This window comes from Eptesicus fuscus, chromosome 18 (assembly GCF_027574615.1).
Source record: "Eptesicus fuscus isolate TK198812 chromosome 18, DD_ASM_mEF_20220401, whole genome shotgun sequence".
Lineage (NCBI taxonomy): Eukaryota > Metazoa > Chordata > Mammalia > Chiroptera > Vespertilionidae > Eptesicus > Eptesicus fuscus.
The window spans coordinates 51,475,173-51,492,927 of record NC_072490.1 but is presented as its reverse complement, the minus strand read 5'-3'; the positions used below and the strand labels follow the sequence as shown (position 1 = coordinate 51,492,927).

The window sequence follows — 17,755 nt, the reverse complement described above, 5'->3', positions numbered from 1 at the left end:
CCCCCTCCCCGCCAAGCTAAGGCCCAGGGCTCCTGCCAGGGCCCCTTTCCTGCAGAACCGGGTGAGGGGTCCCTCAGATGTCCCTCCCACCACAATGTGGTAAGCTGCAGGAAGATTCCAGAAAGACACGGCAGAAAGGTAACAAGCTGCCCCGGCCTCCAGTTCCCCCAGCGGCAGCTTTTGCAGGATCCCGTCTGCCTCCTGACCCGGTCGCCTTCCCCTCCCAGAGCTGGTCTCAAGAGCTACAAGACAGTTAAAAACACGAGCCCGTTGTTTTATGGGCTTTTTAAAAAAAACTACAAGTTAGCCCCAAACTTGAGAAACTGCCATTAATACTTTCAAGATGTGGGTTCCAATTGCTCCACATTTTGGCAATAACACTGGGCCACGGGAGGACAGGGGAAGCCTCGAGGAATAACTCGCCGGAAACACCTTCCTGACTTCCTTCCCTGGTCCCGAAGCCTCGGCGGCCGTGAGCAGCAGGTTCACAATCCTGCACCCCCCCCCCCCCCCGCCCCGCCGGCCGCTGAAATGTGTTTAAGTGAGGCGGTTCACACATGATTCATACAGTCACCTCGACCCCCTTTGGGGGCTTCCGTGCTGTGAGGAGACAGTCAGGGCTGATACAACCCAGGGAGAGGCTCCCAGACCCGCAACGAGGAAGAAGCCAGAGCACATCTGGATGCGTTTGCTCACTAATCATACCGTGTGTGTTTTTTCCTCTCCCACTCCCTCCTGTTGTTTCTTTTACTATTCTTATTCCCTTCTCTCTCCTCGTTAATATCCGGTCCCTTCCCTGCCTCTTTCTCCCGCTGTCACCTCTCTTCTGCCTTTAACCCTTCTCCGAACTCCACAGCCACGGACTTACAATTCGCAAGGACGAGCGAAGGGCATCCCGTGCCCTTTGCCACCGCTGGGGACTGCTACAGTGCCGCCAAGTGCCCGCAGGTATGTGCCGGGAGCCTGCCCCGGGCCTGGCTGCTGGGAATGCAGTTAGAACAGCTGTTCTGGGGGCAGCTTGGTCCCTGCCCCAGGAGCCCCTCAAATGCTCACCGCTTCTCATCTAGCCTCACTCCGCTCCTAGGAGCGTTTCCTTAGGGACCGATCACAGCCACACGCCAAACCTCCGCATTCAGCAAAACGCACCTATTGCAATGTAAACATTTAGAAACAAATTAGATGTGGGCTAGCAAGCAGCTTGGTTAAGCAAGTGGTAATAAAATTAATATTACCAAGTCAGTGACATGCTGGTGGATGTTTAATGGCTGGCTAGCCCTCCAAGAAAGGAAAGAACAGCCCTGCTTTGTAGCATTTGCCGATTTCCGTGGTACAAATACCTCCCACCCGCATGACTGATTTCAAGCATGGATGGACATTATGTCACTAAATGGAGAGCTGGGGAGAGATGCAATCAGCTCTCAAAAGCCAGTGCAGAGGACTCCAACACACCCCTGTCAACCATTAAAAACCCTGGCTGGTGTGTGGCATGGAGAGGCAGTCGCCGACCTCAGACGTGTGAAACGTGCCGTGGTCAGACCGGGAGCGCACACGCACCCTCTCCCCCTGCACTGGCGCTTCCGCAGCCCGGCGGCCCGCAGGCCTCCTGCCCATTCTCCCGGGCCACAGGTCTTAGCTCTCCTTCTGCAACATCGGCCTGGCTGTCCCCACCAGCCGGGGCTACTTCGGCAGGACAGCCGCCAGTCTTTGCAGGACAAACAAGGAGCCAGGTGATTGGCAGGAGAACGTGGCCCCCGGGTTTCCTTTGGTTCGCTGGAGGCCCGGACTCTCCCCCTCTGCCTGTGCACCTTGGAAAGCCTGGGGGTGGGGACCAGGGGGTGCCTCCGGACTCCCAGGAGAGATTTACACCCAGCCACAGGGACCATCCAAGACAAACGCATCTGAATTTTCCTTTAAGGAAGTGTTTTCTCAGCCCCAAGCTTTAGAAAGAAGCTCTCAGGGGGGGAACGAAAATAAACAAAGGACATGATGGTGAAAGGGGCCTTTTCTCCATCACCCAGGGCTGGAAACTTTTGAAGTGCAGTTTCTTTAGAGCAGTTGGGGACTTCAAACACCCCCTGTAAGGGCTGCATTTTAGCAGCGAATAGACCAGCCCGCCCTGCCTTTGTCAACTGTCTCAGGGGTCTCTCTTTTCTGTATGCGCATCTTTTGGGGGAGCTTAAATAACTGGAGTGAATTCGCATTCACTTATTCCACTAATTTAGAGACAAATGAGTGGATCGATTTGCTAAATCCTGACATTGAAGCAGTGAGCAAACCCAAAGCTAGTGAGAGGCTAATTTGTATTTTTTCCCAGCCCATTCTCTGAACCATATTGGAGACTTAAAGAAGTATTTTCCTTTATTGAGCATCAACTATGTAGATGAACCACGTGAGTTTTTGAATCGGTTTTTCGGGAAAGGTCTGAAAAGCAGGGCTGTGCGAGCTGCTCAAGGATGGTTTATCCTCCGACCTGGGATGCTCTGACAGTCCGCTTCTTCTGCCTTACCCATCGCTGCCACTTTGGGGATTTACTTATCATAAGGGGAGGGGGGGTCCCCAAGAGCCCTCACCTGAAGATATACCAGAATATGTATATATTTTAAATCATAACCCAGTGAATGCCACCTTGTCATTGACTTTCTGATGCTGGTATTGGTAGCATTTATTGTTTACGAGGCTCTAGGCGCTGTGCTCAGCATTTGTAAGTCAGCATCTCATTTGACCCCCACAGCGTCCTATGAGAATACTCCCTACTTACAGATGGGGACACTGAGTGTAGAAAGGCTGGGTGACTGTCCAGACCCACACAGCAGGTGCGCCATAGAGGCTGGGTTTGACCCCAGGTGTCGGAGTGCAAATGGCAGCCCTGCTTGTCTGGCTGACCCTGTTTCCAGGCAGGATTTCTGCTGCGTTCACTCGCGTCCGAGCAGAGAGCAAACCCTGAGGCATGTCCTTCGCCAAGCTTTCTGGGTCACCTAGTGTATGCATGGCGCTTCATCCCTGTTTCTCTTTTAAACCAGCAACAGAGGTAGTAGCTAAAACTCGCCTGCCCTCCGGACCCTGAAGATAGGCCTTGGGACAAGGATGCCCCTGACTAGAGCGAGAAAGGACAGAGGTCTCCCCCCCCTCCCCCCTCCCAGCAGTCCTTTCCCCCCTGGCAGTCCTCAGCTTTAGAGCTGGGACACTTACTGCCAATCAAATCCCTGAACCGGAAAAGGAGGAGAGAGCAGGAGGGCGTGTTCCATTCAGGTGTGTCACCTGCTCACCTGCTCGGAGAGGGCAGCTCAGACCCTGGACACCAGGTCAGGGGGGTTGTGCAGGGGGGGTGGGGGTGACTTCCTGGGCTAGTAGCCAGGTCAGCCGCCTGGACCTTCTAAGAACTTTGACTACCTTCTGCAGTGCCGGTGGGATAGGCCGGTGCCTGGGAAGCAGGAAGGGGAGGGAGAAATGAGAGGGGTCCTTGGCAGTGGTGTGGCCTGGGCATGAGAGGGGGTATGGAACAGTCCTCGGGGTGGGGATGACCGAGAGAAAAGAAAAGTGGCCTGCTGGGTAATCCAGCCGGCAGAAGCCAGTGTCTGAGGACCACAGGGCGGCTTTGCCTCGGTACAGCCACTCGGACACTCAGATTAACCACCGCCAACCCTAGGGGCTGTCACAAAATAACCGCAGGGCACATTTTAAGATTTCAGCTACTCTGCCAGATAGCGAGTTACCGCCTAACCCCCTCTTATTCACAGGTTAGGTCAGATCACGTTAATTTGTGCACCAGGAGCCAGGAAATGCAGGCTGCCCCTGTGGTCTGACAAATGTCACAAATCAGAACCTCCTTCAGCCTGGACGTGGAAACACCTGTCAGGGAAGCGAACCTCCCCCACAGTGCTGCCGCTCTGTGTGAGCTGCTCGCTGACCCCAGAAAACAGGACTATTACTTACCTCCACTGCGGACAGACAAGCCGGGGTCCCAGGGGCTGAAAACCTGTCAGGGTCTCTCTCATTGCCCGGGAAAAGAGCTGAATTCACACTCGGGCTGATGGGGCTCCAGCCGCCCCTCGTGGCGTTATTAAGGCTTTTGACAAAGGACTGGGTGGTAAGGTTCAGGAGGAAGCGTTCGCCCTGAGCGTGTTCATGAGGATCGTTTTCACTCGGGAACTGCTCGCGTGGAGTAAACCTCTAGAAGAAACTATTTCTTTTTAATTTCTTTATTGATTAAGGTGTTACACATGTGTCCTTATCCCCCCACTGCCCCCTACCCCCCCACTGATGCCCTCATCCCCCACCCCTACCCCCCACCCCCACCCCCCGTTGTCTGTGTCCATTGGTTAGGCTTATATGCATGCATACAAGTCCTTTGGTTGATCTCTCCCCCTTACCCCTCCACTCCCCTGCCTTCCCTCTGAAGAAACTATTTCAGGTGCCTCTGCAAAGCCGTTTTTTGAAAGAGAGAGGGAGGGGAAGAGACGGATGGGAAAAGCAAGAGAACAGCTCTCTGCACCGCCTCTTTAGGAAGAAATATGGAAACAGACTAGGGCCATGTATCCAAAGGAACCCCAGTAGCCTGGAGGGGGGGCCTCCCTGGGTCAGAGGGGTCCAGGGGCCGGGAGCAGGCCGCGCGCGCCCTCTGCTGGCCGCCCCGGAGACCGCGCCGCGCCTTTGAAGTCCCGCCCTGCTGTGCTCAGTACCCAGTGCTCTGCCGGGGAGCCAAGCCCAGGCAGCTCTGGCAGCGAGATCTTGTTAGAAAGATTACGTTGTGGCATTTTGTTCCTGAAGGAATCTGATAATTACGGGCAACATCAGGGTCGCTGCGTTAGTTGAGAGCAAAGACTTTGAAGTCAGGAAAACAACGTGGGTTGGACTTGCACGGCATCCTGGAGAAGCCAAGCAGCTCTGCGGGGCCTCAGTTTCCCCATCTGCGAAGGAAACTCCTTCACAGAGCTCTCGTGATGATGGATGAGATGATGCTTGTAAAGGGTCTGGCCCAGACCTACTCCCTCTCCCCCCAAAAAAGAAAACCCTTCATAATTAGGAACTCGTTGTGAATGACCACCCGCCTCCTTTCCAAGTTCCCTTTGATTGCGCGGCCTTTGCTTGGGACGTCACGTGGACTAACGATCCTTTCCGTTGGCCATTTTCCAGGGTCGTTTTAGCATCAACCTGTACGGAACAGGCCTTTCTTTAACCGAGTCCGCCAGATGGATCTCGCAAGGGAACTATGCCGTCTCCAACATTAGGAAGTCACCGGTAAGGGGCCGCTGAGCGGGAGGGCGGGCTCGGTCTCCCTTCCTTCCTTCCTACCCCTGCCGTCTGCGGTGTACGTATGTGCTGTCCCTTTCTACAAACCATTTTGCAAAGCGTCAGAAAATTTAGGAAACAAATCAAAGGTTAAGAGTGTGTGGGTGAGCGTTCTCCGTGGAGATGTGAGCGGGGACCTGCAGGTGGGTAGTGGGTGCTGGCCCGGAGGCTGGGAGCAGCAAGAAGCCACCCGGCGAGTGTGAGCACCAGACACCGTGCAATTAGTCAACATGGGAGTCCCTGTTCTGAGCTTAGGGCAGTGGTCGGCAAACTCATTAGTCAACAGAGCCAAATATCAACAGTACAAAGATTGAAATTTCTTTTGAGAGCCTACTTTTTTAAACTTAAACTTCTTCTAAGGCCACTTCTTCAAAACAGACTCGCCCAGGCCGTGGTATTTTGTGGAAGAGCCACACTCAAGGGGCCAAAGAGCCGCCTGTGGCTCGCGAGCTGCAGTTTGCCGACCACGGGCTTAGGGGAAAGGATGTTTAAGAAAAATTGAAATACAAACAGGGCTGGGAAAAAAGGATGACTTGGGTGCAATTTCTGGAGAGCTGGGGAAACACGCATGGGTTCTACAATAGTCAGTTTTTCATGCTCTAAAACCTTGAGCCTCAAGGTGTGTCCATGTGGCTAGAGCCTCCAGATCACCTGGGAGCTGCATGCAGCTTCGGGCCGCAGCCTCTGAGTCGGGGTCCGCGCTGGAGCAAGTTGCCAGGTGGTGCATTAGCACCTACAGCTGGAGACGCCCTGACCCGGCCTGGGTGTACATTAGCATCACCCGGGAGAGTTTAACATGCACGTGCCCTGGCCTCGCTTGTCACGGGATGGCATCCCTGAAGCAGGGGTAGAATCTGAAGTTCCCCAGGTGATTCTAATGCTCAGCCAGAGCAGAAACCACTGCCCTTCCCAGCTCCCTCAGAAGTCCTGTGAACCTGCGGCGGGAACCCGGCCCAGGGACACGCGGGGAAACTTACAGAGCACGGCCCATGGCCCCGGCTGACCCCAGCCATGACCCCTGTCCAAGGCCCCCTCTGGAGTGTGAGGAAGGAAGGAGGAAAAAGAGAACTGGAAATGGGGTGTAGAGCTGACAGACAGAATACGGGATGCCCAGTTAAATTAGAATTTTAAATAAACAAGGAACCTTTTTTTATTATTAAGTCTTCAACATCACATGGGGCATATTTATTGTAAAAAGTATTTGTTGGTGATCTGAAATTCACCCCTGGTTGGGCATCCTGTATTTTTATTTGCTAATCCTATCAAATCAGAATATAAAGAAGCAGTTCAATCTGCTTCCCCTCGGGAAAGGCAGCTTCATCCCATTGTGACTTCCCAGGAAAATCTGAGTTTCCCGATTCCCTTGTTTTAAGCTGCCAGTTATATTTGTGTCTATGAAAAAAAAAAAAAACGAAAAGAAAACGGTCTCACTCCCTCTTGTCTCAGCCAATCAACTACCTCTAATTAGATCAATTGTGCATAAATTAATCATTATATCTTTTCCCTGCACTGAAGAGGATGGGGAGAGCTGAGAGCAGCACACGCATGCTTTAGGATGGGCCCTGAAATTATAAGGCTCTTCCCTACCCCTGCCCTCCAGGGCCTACATATTATTATGTTTCAATGACCCAGAGGAACAAAAAACTAATTAACTGCCCCAAACCTGGTCAGACATGAAGCATCATTATGTAGGAAGCCATCTATGGAAACTGCGTTACAAGTTTCAATTCTGTTAGGCAGCCAAAGTCAATATCGCAGTTTTATTCAAGGAACTGAAAATAGTTACAGCCGGGAGCGCCACCTTGTGGAAACAATGATTACTACCGGACAAGATCCCCTGGCTGCTCCCCAAGCTTTGGGCGCGGTTTCCCCTGTGCAGGAGGGAATCGGTTCCACAGTTGCCTGTCAGCATTTTCCTTTTAAATCTTGGTGTTCCACAACAGTTCCGAGAGCCTGCGCTCAAAATAATCGCCAGGGTGTGTGGGGCATTCCTTATGCCTGCCTCCTCTGGAGCCAGACTGAGCCAGCCCTAGCTGCAGGCAGCCCCTGTAGGAAACACCGCTCTTCCCGCCTGACCCCAGGGATGCTCCGTGGGAACAGGCCTCGGCAGCCAAAGGCACTTGGAAGGAAACTTCTATTTTATCTCCTTCTCGAAGCATCACAGCAAGCATGGGGCTTGAGAGGTGGGATTAAGTACACAGGGTGGAAATCTGTGACTTTATTCAAACTAGCAGTCCCCCACATCAGTGGTTCTCAGACCCGACCCTGCATCTGCACCACCTCCGGGGCTGGCTGAAACTCGGCCAGCCTGGGGAGGCCCAAATGGACATTCCGACAATGTCCCCTGGGCGAGCGGGCCTAAGCCGGCAGTCGGACATCCTTAGCGCTGCGCTCGCCAGCCACGGGCCCGGCTTCTGGCTGAGCAGTGCTCCCCCTGTGGGAGCACACTGACCATCAGGGGGCAACTCCTGTGTTGAGTGTCTGCCTCCTGGTGGTCAGTGCGCATCATAGCAACCGGTTGTTCCGCCGTTCGGTCGATTTGCATATTAGCCTTTTATTATATTGGATTATCCAACATTGTCTCAGTCCTGAGGCTGGCCACAGTTCTTAGGAGCTGGTGGAGGTGGCGAAGGAAGCGGGCTTCCTTGAGATGATGATGGAAGGCCAGGGGACTGCAGGCTGAGCCAAGGCTGAGCCCGGGCCCTCTGGTATCCACAGCACCACGTGGATTTTGTCCACATGGGACCCCACCCCACCCAGGAGTGAAGCAGGTGGGACAGCCCCTGGGCCCAGGGACCGGCTTCTAGGCAGAGGCTTCTCTGCACCTGCGTGGCTCAGGTGCTAATGCGTTTCTACTCTGCTCGCGTGTGAGGGATGGACAGACAGAAGGGGGTGCGTGGCCCAGAGCTGAGATCAGAGGGAGAAGGAAAGGAGATCCCGTTGGGCTGCATGGGAGAGGCACCCCCTCTGTGTGCGCCTGGGAATAGGGGGCTGGAGGCCTGTGTTCTGAGACCTCCGGCCTGGCCCCAGGGCCCCGCTGGCAATCCTGTGTGGTTGCGGGGGAGGAGGGTAGAGGAGGAGCTGTAATAGAAGAATCGCTGTGAAGTGTAAAATGAGTGAAGTTGTGCTGCCCTAGAGGAGGTAGACTTGGTGCCTGTCCAGCTCCCTTACAGCCAGTGGCATGAAGGTAGCAGGAGGTAAACGTGTGTTTGTGGTACAGAAGCAGGTCTCCTTTCTCTACCGTGGACTGCCTCCCACCCGTGATGCCTTCTGAAAACCCAGCTGTCCGCCACGCCTAAAGGTCACACTACAGACAGTGTAGTGACATCACCTTATACATCTGTGCTTCTACGCTGTGCATCCCTCTAGAAATCAGGCACGTTTATACATGTATTCATATGTATGCAACTGTCTGGGGCCGGATTGAAAATGTACATCCATCCACATGCCAGGTTTTAGGGGCAGTTTCACCACCAGCACGTGCCAAAGAAAGGTAAATGAGCACACTCCAGTCCCAGAGCTGCTGGCTTCGCTAAGGCACCAGGAGACCTCCCCTCTCATATTGACTGAGGAAACAGAGAAGGTGGGGAAAGTATGAAATATAAACCATCCTTAATGGTGCAGAGAGTCATTCATCTTAATATATGTAAGAGCTCAAACCAGGCTGGCTACCACATGTTCATTGAAGTCATAGGGTTTATTTCTAGAAAGCTCCATTTGCTTTAGTGAAGAAATAAAAGCGATTTACAATTACTGATTTGTTGTAGGTGAGTGGGTGCTTCTAAAATGCTGGAAAACAGACCCTTTTCTCAATAATAGGCACTGTTTCCATGGCAACCACTTTATGCTATGCATTTCCCCAGTACGTTTTGTTGTTGTTGTTGTTGTTCTGTAATAAAAATAAGTTTGGGGTTAGTTTTTATCTAAATCACATTAGCAGAGTCCCAATTAATGAAATAACATGACAATTGCAAAGTCATTATCAATGGTTTTACAAATACCAGCCTTTCCTCGTCTCCATGACAACAGGCAATGATGGAGATGCACAGAGGAAATACACCCTTATGATACAGACAGCGAATATTCCACAAATACTAGGTTAAGTGCTAGGCCAAGCACTTTACATGCCTTCATTGGTTTACAGCAAACCTGTCAGGAGAGACTAATATCACCCCCATTCCCAGGTGCCCCGGGCTTACAGTTACTTAAAGATGCAGCACCAGCCCCACGCCGCCGGCAGGTCCTCTCTCCACCGGGTCAGGAGAGAGTTTAGGTGAAGCTCAAGCTTTGATGAGACAGAGGCATTCTAGCATGTTGGCATCCTACCACCACCAGACCAATTCTCAGCCTGGGAGAAGGTTCCTGGCTAGAAGCTTGGTCTGGCATCAGATCCAGTTGCTGGCGTCAGACTCGCTCCAGAACTCACATGGGCCTTAAAACCAGGACCATTGGGGTGATAGAAACCCCCCAACTGATCTCACTCATACCCCAAGGCATGCAAATATGAAAGAGAGAGAACCTAATTTGTCCTCTTTATTTGTTAACTTGGCAACGTTCTATGTCTAATAAGAGTATCCTTATTTGCAAGACACTTTCCTAATTTGGCCTTAAGAACCAAATATCCATGGCCTTTGACCCAGTTCTGGGAATGTAACCCAATGCAGGCACGCGATGGCCCATCAGTGTTACTCCCAATAGTGAATGGCATATGGGAAACATCTAAGATGCCAAGCACTGTGCAGAGCGGGGGGTAGTGGGGTACCACGACTCGGGGAACTCATAGTGTGGGAGATGCCAGTTAAACAAGTTCTTCCTTGCATGGTGAAGTGTTAGGAGAACTAACAAGCAGAGTGATCCGAATCCCAGATCAAAAAGAAGAGTGCGCCTCAGCCTCATTCATTCATTCATTCATTCAACAAGTGCATATTTAGTATCACTTTAGCCACGCAGGTTCACAGTGTGAGTGTGTGAAGCACACTTACTTTTGTATTGCTGTTTATTAACTATTGCATTGTTTTCCATATTTCCCCTGGAAACCTGCGTTTGCCCACCCTGTATACTGTGCTAGGTTCTGGAGACCCTGGGATCTTAACTTGACATTGTCTTGCCAGCCTGGGGCTCACCTTCTAGCAGGAAGACAGATGTAAAGGAGGAACTGCCTAATTTTACAGGCTGCTGTGTAGCAGTAACTGGGTCAGGAAGGCATGTCAAGGGAAGGACCCCTGGGCTGGGTCCTGAAGGACTTTCCAGGCAAAAGTTGGGCTGATCCAGTGCACACAGAGGGCAAGGAGGACAGAGCTCTCCAGGGAGAGGAACGACATGTGCTCAGGCCTAGTGTAAAGAGCACGTCAGATAAACAGCCCAAGGAAATTCAGAGCTGCCGCGGGGCAGGGTAGAGGGAAGTGATGGTATCTGGAATGAACACACAAGACTATAGATCAGGGGTGGGGAACGTCCGGCCCACGGGCCATGTAAGGCCCACAAAATCCTTTGGTCTGGCCCTGCCAAGGCATTAGGGGTGAGTGAATTACATGTTTGACCAAATGTAGCAGGCTGACTTTTAAGTTGATAATTTTGTGTGGCCCGTGAATGATGTTATAAATATCCAAATGGCCGCTGGCGGAGAAAAGGTTCCCCACCCCTGCTCTAGTCCAGGGGTTGGACAACTTTATCTGCGAAGGACAGGTTTCTTTTCTCTGGACAAACTTCTTTGGCTATTGCAATCGAACAAGATTTCATGGGTAAACTGTTTCCATTCTTGGCTAACAAACAAGCCACTTTGAAACTTATTTACTCGTTGCATTTTTTATTTTTATGAAGAAATTATGCCTCGGTGAGATACTCCTTTTTAAACATTCTGAACTTAGGGCCTTGCTCGCCCGTGAGTTGGGAACATGGTGATGAAGGCCGAGTTTGGTCACACTGGTTTAGCAGCGGTCGCCAACCAGGGGTCCACAGACCAGTGGTCCGTGAGGTCCGAAAGGTTGGCGACCGCTGGTTGAGAGTGTTTTCTCCTCGCACAGCTGTGATGTCCTTGGGAAATAAAGCCCAGGCTTTGCCCTCTCCATTTGATAACGAAATAATCAACACATCACTGTACCTTAAAGTGTGGCATCCAGAGTCCACTTTTCTCTTCTTTTCTTGTTTTGAAACTAGTAATAAAAAATAAAGCAGAATGTTATGATAAAGAATACACCTGGCACTCAAAACACTGTCGACTGAAGAGGTGTCACCGTGATTGGCAGTGTGCAGAGTAGCAATATAGAGCAACGAGAGCTGTCCCAGCTACTCAACCCTGGGAGCGTGGTGTGAATGAACAAGGCTACATTTCAATAAAACTTTATGGGCAGTGAAACTTGAATTTATAAAATTTTCACATGTCAAGAAGCATTATTATTATTATTATTATTATTATTATTTGTTTCTTCTACACTGTTTAAAAATGTACACATGTCCTGGCCGGTAGCTTAGTTGGTTAGAGCGTCATTCTGATGCGCCAAGGTTCTGGGTTCGATCCCCGTCAGGGCACGTACAAAAGCAACCAGTGAATGCATCAATAGGTGGAACAAGAAATCAGTGTTTCTCTGTGTCTCCCCCTTCCTCTCCCTCAACATTAATAAGTAAAAGATAAAGTAAAATAAAAACGTCAATACTATGCTTGACCTGTGGGCCATACGGAAGTGGGTGGAGGCTGCACTGAGCCCACGGCCGTCACCCCAGCTTCCCCCACAGTGAGGTGCAGGTGCCGCTGCCTTTAGAAGGCCTGCTCCTGTGTGTGCAGGAGTGATTGCCTGCAGAGCCAGGGCAGGCGCTGGAAACTCTGGCCAAGCGGGGAGTCTAATGGCATGCATCTCCTTGCAGGATGGCACCCGAGTCGTGGGGACATGCGGTGGTTACTGTGGGAAATGCACTCCATCCTCAGGCACTGGCCTGGAGGTTCGGATTTTATAGTTAAGGTAGGTAAGTTGTGTCTGTCTGTCTATCTATCTACCTCATTCTTTCCATAGCCTAATGAGTAACAAATGTGGCCAGGTCCGTTGTCCCCAGACAGGGGACTGTCCTGCTTTTTCCTCTCCTGCTCATCTGCCCTCCACCCTGGGGTCTGAGGCTTCCTGCGTCAGCGTTGGCTGCAGAGCTGGTTAAACTGCTGCCACTGGGCTCCGTCTCCGCAGGCTCTGCCTCAGGAGGTCTCTGGTGGTTGCAGGAATCTGTGTTTTTAGGACAAAGAATTTGGATGTGGGTGACTCAACCTTTGCCAATGCTGCCTGGAGTGTTGTAATAATAATACTTAGGGAGTTCCCTGCGCCCTGACTGTGGTGCCGGGCTCCACGCTCAGCACTTTGCAGGCATCATCTCATGGAATCCTCACAAGAAAGCCACACATGGGGCTGTGCTCCTCGTTTTACAGGTGGGAGCCGGGGCCCACACAGTAGGCAGTTTGCCTGTGGGCACAATGAGTCCCCTTGGCAGAGCCCCGGCGTGTCCTGCACCAGAGCCCCTGCCCTCTTGACTGCACTGTGGCACACACTCTGGGTGCAGTTGGGAGCTTGTTAAACATGCAGAATCCCAGGCCTCACCTGAGACCTGTGAAACCAGCATCTGCATTCAAATAATGCCTAGGAGAGCCGTGCTTGTTGAAGCTTGGCAACCCCTGGTCTAACTACATTATGCCGACAAGTGCCTTCTCTGCTGGGCAGAGGGCGGAGTCGGTCCCTCTTTTTGTTGCCCCAGTGCCTTCAGCCACAAGGGAAGAACTCAAGCTGCTCATGTGACCACCCACTAACTGCCGTCCAGTTTCCAGCAGCCCATTACCTTGGGAAGCTCTTTAAAACCCTGGCACAGGAGAACCTAGTGGTCACTTATAAAGCAGTATTTCAAGGTTCAATTAAACATCTAAATTCAAAATTATGATCTCAAGTTAGGATTACTTCCTTTGCAAGAGGCAAAAGACCAAAAGGAAACTTACTGTCTTAAATAACTCAGCCATTCAAGCAGTGGGCTGGCTTCAGGCATGGCTGGATCCAGAGGCTCAAACTGAGTCATCCGCACTCGTTCCTTCTCCATCAATCAGCAATGCTTGTCTCTTAAACGGCTTCCTTCTCAGGCAGGTCATCTCCCCGCACCATGGCCCCTGGCAGCTCTAAGCTCACACCACCCTTACAGCTCGTGGTCCCAAGTAAATGCTCATCTCCAGCATCCATTCCGCACAGGAACTCTGGCTCTGATTGGGTCACATGGCCACTTCTGAACCAATCACAATGTCCAGGAAATGGAGATCATGTACCCACCTAGAATCGGGTGATGGACAGCTTCATTTGGAAGAGACATAGTTCCCAACGCACAAGGGTTTTGTTACCGGAAATGGGAAGACGGGATGAAGGCAGGCAAAGTCAGCAAGTGACTAGAGATCCCCGTTATATGTGTATTTATATACTTTACATATGGTAAAGAAATGTTTGCATGTGTTTTACATAATATTTACATGTACATATAGGAAAAAGCCTAGAAGGAAATATACCAGTATGAGAAGAGCGTTCTCTCATGTGGGAATTTCCGGCTAGTGACTTTTTATTCTTTATGCTCCCCTGAAATCTACAGGTTTCTTATAGCAAACATACATTACCTGTAAAATCTAAGAGAATAATGTGTGATTGCTCATTCTATATGTGAAAATGTGTGGGTTGCTTACACTTGACTTGTGACATTTGAGACAGAAGATTGACCTTTCTTGGTTGGCTCATCTGTTCCCAGGTGCCCTGAAGAGGAAGCCGTGATGGATGGATGAAGGATAGTAATGCAATACCTCCACCTAAAACCTGGGCGTGTGTGTGCGTGCGTGCGTGCGTGCGAGTGTGGACTTGTATGCTTGTGTGTGTGTGTACATATACATATGCATATATAAACCTATATACACACCCATATCTCCGGATATGGGTGTGTATATTTGTGGAATGTCCTGATGATGTAAAGTTTAATATTTATGTTTGAAATTATTTATTGTGATGTAATATTTTTGTACGTAAAATGATTCTATTACGACTGCCTTTTGCAATATTTTGTTCCTTGCAGTCAGACCACTGCATTTTACGTACTCTACATTATATGTAGTATTATGACAAAAGTGATCCTTCATTATCACGGTACACTATTGTTTACTTTCTATATGTAAATCTTTTTATTGCTCATTTTTTTTTTTTTAAATTGTAATTTGTTTTTTAAAACAATCTAGCTATCATCAAGGTGCTACAGCGGTATTTGCCATTTCTATGAAAGCATCATTAGCCAGTAAGGAATTTAGTGATGTCACAGATTGTACCAGCTATGAATTACATTAAGTATCTATTCAGTTTCATGTGAACTCTGGGAACAAAATTGCTGCCTTGGTGCTACTATTGTATTATTTAAATGCTCTTCAGACTCAGAAATGCAAACACATTTAATAAGGGAGGAACCGAAGGACATTGTCCAGTGGACGGAATCACTTGGCTAGAATGAGACCAGCTGTTTACCCTATTTTCGGACATGTCTTTCTCGGAAGAGAGTTGTACTCTGTTCTTTGTATTGTGATGGTTATTAATATGCTTTGCTTCAGTTCATGGTGCCTTAGTCCCTCCGCGTGAAAACGGAGGGCCCCACTGGGAGGGCCCCGTCATTCCAGGGGCCTTGGGAAGGAGAGGTCCTCTCAGCATTTTGCTAACATTTTCTGAAATGACGCCCAAGTTTACCAGTTGCGACACGAGGGTGCATACATAGGACGGCTGGCCTTCAGCACCACCAGAATACCGGGAGGTCCAGAGCCAGGTGCTTAGTCATTGCCTTTTGCATGAAAACATTGGCTGGCAACACGCCTTTCCCTCCGGCCACGAGCCCAAGACCCTGCCAGTGTTCATGGCTGCTGCAGTGATTAGCATTTGTGACAAGACATGAACTGTGGGGAACCAGGTTCCCGTCTTTCTGATCGTCCATCACCCCACTGTGCTACGTCTTTCCAAATGGAAGTGCCAAAGCCATGGTCCTCCTGCCTTCCGACCTGACCGGAGGGAAGTCATTGCCAACACCCCCTGGCAGACCCTGCCGACTTCCATAAACCAAAGAGATGAAGAAAAACCTGGCAGTGTTCTCCGCGCCCCGGAACTCCAGAGCGCGCCAGGAGAGGGTATACTCAGTGTATGAATACGTGCTGTTCTCCATTGTTAACACATTGCGAAAATATAGTATACTATGAATAAATACCATGACCACGTCCAAACAGTTGTGTTCCACATGGTTTCTGGACTCTCATTCAAGTGGGAATGAAAATGTCTGTAGTTTTTAAGATTGCCAGATTGAGAAGAAATGCAGAGTTCCTAATCTCAGCAATTACAGCTGCTATTTTAGAGACAGATAAGGGATGGGGACTGTCCCCAAGTGTGTCTTTTTATCACTCAAATCAGTGGAAGTGATTCTTCCAAAAATCAGAGATATAAACCTCATCTGTGTGACAGAGAACAAATGAACTAATGAACCAGATTTAAGTGTGATTTGGGAGCTTAACTGTCTATTTTTTAACAGTAATTTCTACACTATAGACTAATGGTGTCTATAGAAATGAGAGCTTTTCAAAGAAGTCTAATGGTAAGTGGACATTCACCATATACCAGGCCCTTTACTGAATTGTTTTAGCTCATCCCCGTGACTACTCAGGAGAGCAGGTAATAAATTTTCATCATTCTATCGAGAAGGAGACAGAGTCTTCGAGATGCAAACAGGCCCTCAGTCACAGACAGCGAATAAGGGCCAGTCCCTGAAGAGCTCTGACTGACTGAGTCACAAGGCCACTTCTGGAGCCTTCACATTGTGCAGTGGAGGCGGGACCACATGCCCATTGGGGTCATGTCCAGTGATTGACAGCTTCAGTTGGAACAGGGACAGTTCCCACAACAGAAGAGTTCTGTCAGCAGAAAAGGGCAGATGGTATGAAGATAGGCTGAAGCAGCAGGTGTCCAATCTAGATTCCAATTGTGTGTGTGTGTTTTATGCACACACCTATGTGCATGTGTGTGAGTGTTTGTATGCACGCACACACATGCATGTGTAAAGTCTCCAAGTCCCATAGCTCACACCACAGTCCCAGTCCCATCCCTGTCATTCCTCAACATCATCTGAACCTTGCTTCTAGTCCTTCCCCTGACATCTGCTAACTGAATGACCTTGAGCCTTGTGAAATGAGGCTGTTGATAGTCCTCCCCGCTGCCCTGCAGGATTGGGTGTTTGCTGCAGCCCCTCTGAGCCTGCACCGTGGTGCCAGGAGCAGCCCTCAGAATGTGCATGATCGGCAAGGTTAAGCTGACGGCAGAGAAGGCATGGGTTTGGGGCCAGTTAGGAGCGGCGTTCAGCGGCTAATCACAGAGCCTGCCTGCAATGGCTTACACGCTGGAAGGTGTGTTTCACTGATGTGTAAATTAAACCTGGAGGGAGGCAACCCGGAGGGTGTGGCAGTTCCACAAGGTCATCAGGGCTGGAGGTTCTTTCTCTGTGTACGTCTCAATTTTCCGCATTTCAGTGGTGACTGCTAGAGCTCCAGCAATCGCTCCCCAATTCCAGGCAACAAGGAAAAAGGAATGGTGGGTGTGTAACAGGTGGCCTGGTCCCAGATCTCTGTCCTTCTTTGTAAGAGGATTTCCAGAAGCCTCACCCACAGATTCCGCTTGTACCTGCTCAGCCGGAATTGAGCCCTGTGGCTGCACCTGGGCTGCGGGGCATGGGGGAAATTAGGCATTTCACAGAGAGCACGGTCACACTGCAGGAAACGAGGAATCTGATCCTAGGAAAGAAGGCACATGGATTGGAAAGAGGCAAATAGAAGTCTCTGCAACAGGTTCAGGTACAGAGACTGCGGAGGGAAGGTTTGGAAGCAGCTATCAAAGTAAGAAGAGATCACAGAGCCTGGGCTAGAGCGGTGACCATTGCAATGCCAGATAATTAGTGATGTTGGTGGTGGAATGAACAGGCACTGGCGGTGTGTAAGTGCAGGGTGGGCTGTGGGAGAGAAGGCACTGACTGGCATGAGTACAAGATAAGGTTCCACTTTGATTCTAAATAGCAACAGGGGGATGGGAAGGTGACGGGTGGATGAGTGGACAGATACAATCTGCTGAAATCCATTCATCTTTTACATTTTTATATCACTGCACACATTAAACACTCTCTTTGTATTCTGCTCATTTATTCATCTATCCAAAGAATATTTATTGCCTCTCTGCTAATTTCCAAGCTCTGTTCTGGACACTGGAGGTTCAGCAGTGTATTAGGATGTAGACCAAGAGGCTGTCCTTCAGGGCTGCCATATCAAAATGCCACAAATTGGGTGGCTTGGGTTACAGAAATATATTCCTCATAGGCTAGAAGTGCAAGATCAGGGTGCTGCTAAGATTGGTTTCTGGTGAGGCCCCTCGTCCTGGCTTGTAGACAGCCCTCTTCTTGCTGT

The 17,755-nt window shown here is 50.1% G+C and overlaps 1 protein-coding gene across 2 annotated transcripts in view; it reads left to right on the top strand.

Moving 5' to 3' along the window:
• Positions 1-12,240, top strand: part of ADAMTS9 (ADAM metallopeptidase with thrombospondin type 1 motif 9) — a 160,826-nt gene extending 148,586 nt beyond the window's left edge. For both annotated transcript variants that reach the window (XM_028152683.2, XM_008146269.3), the window contains 3 exons: positions 857-948; positions 5,134-5,238; positions 12,151-12,240. In XM_028152683.2, the coding sequence (XP_028008484.2) occupies positions 857-948; positions 5,134-5,238; positions 12,151-12,240 (287 nt within the window). The remainder of the gene's footprint in view (positions 1-856; positions 949-5,133; positions 5,239-12,150) is intronic.
• The last annotated feature ends 5,515 nt before the right edge of the window (positions 12,241-17,755 follow it).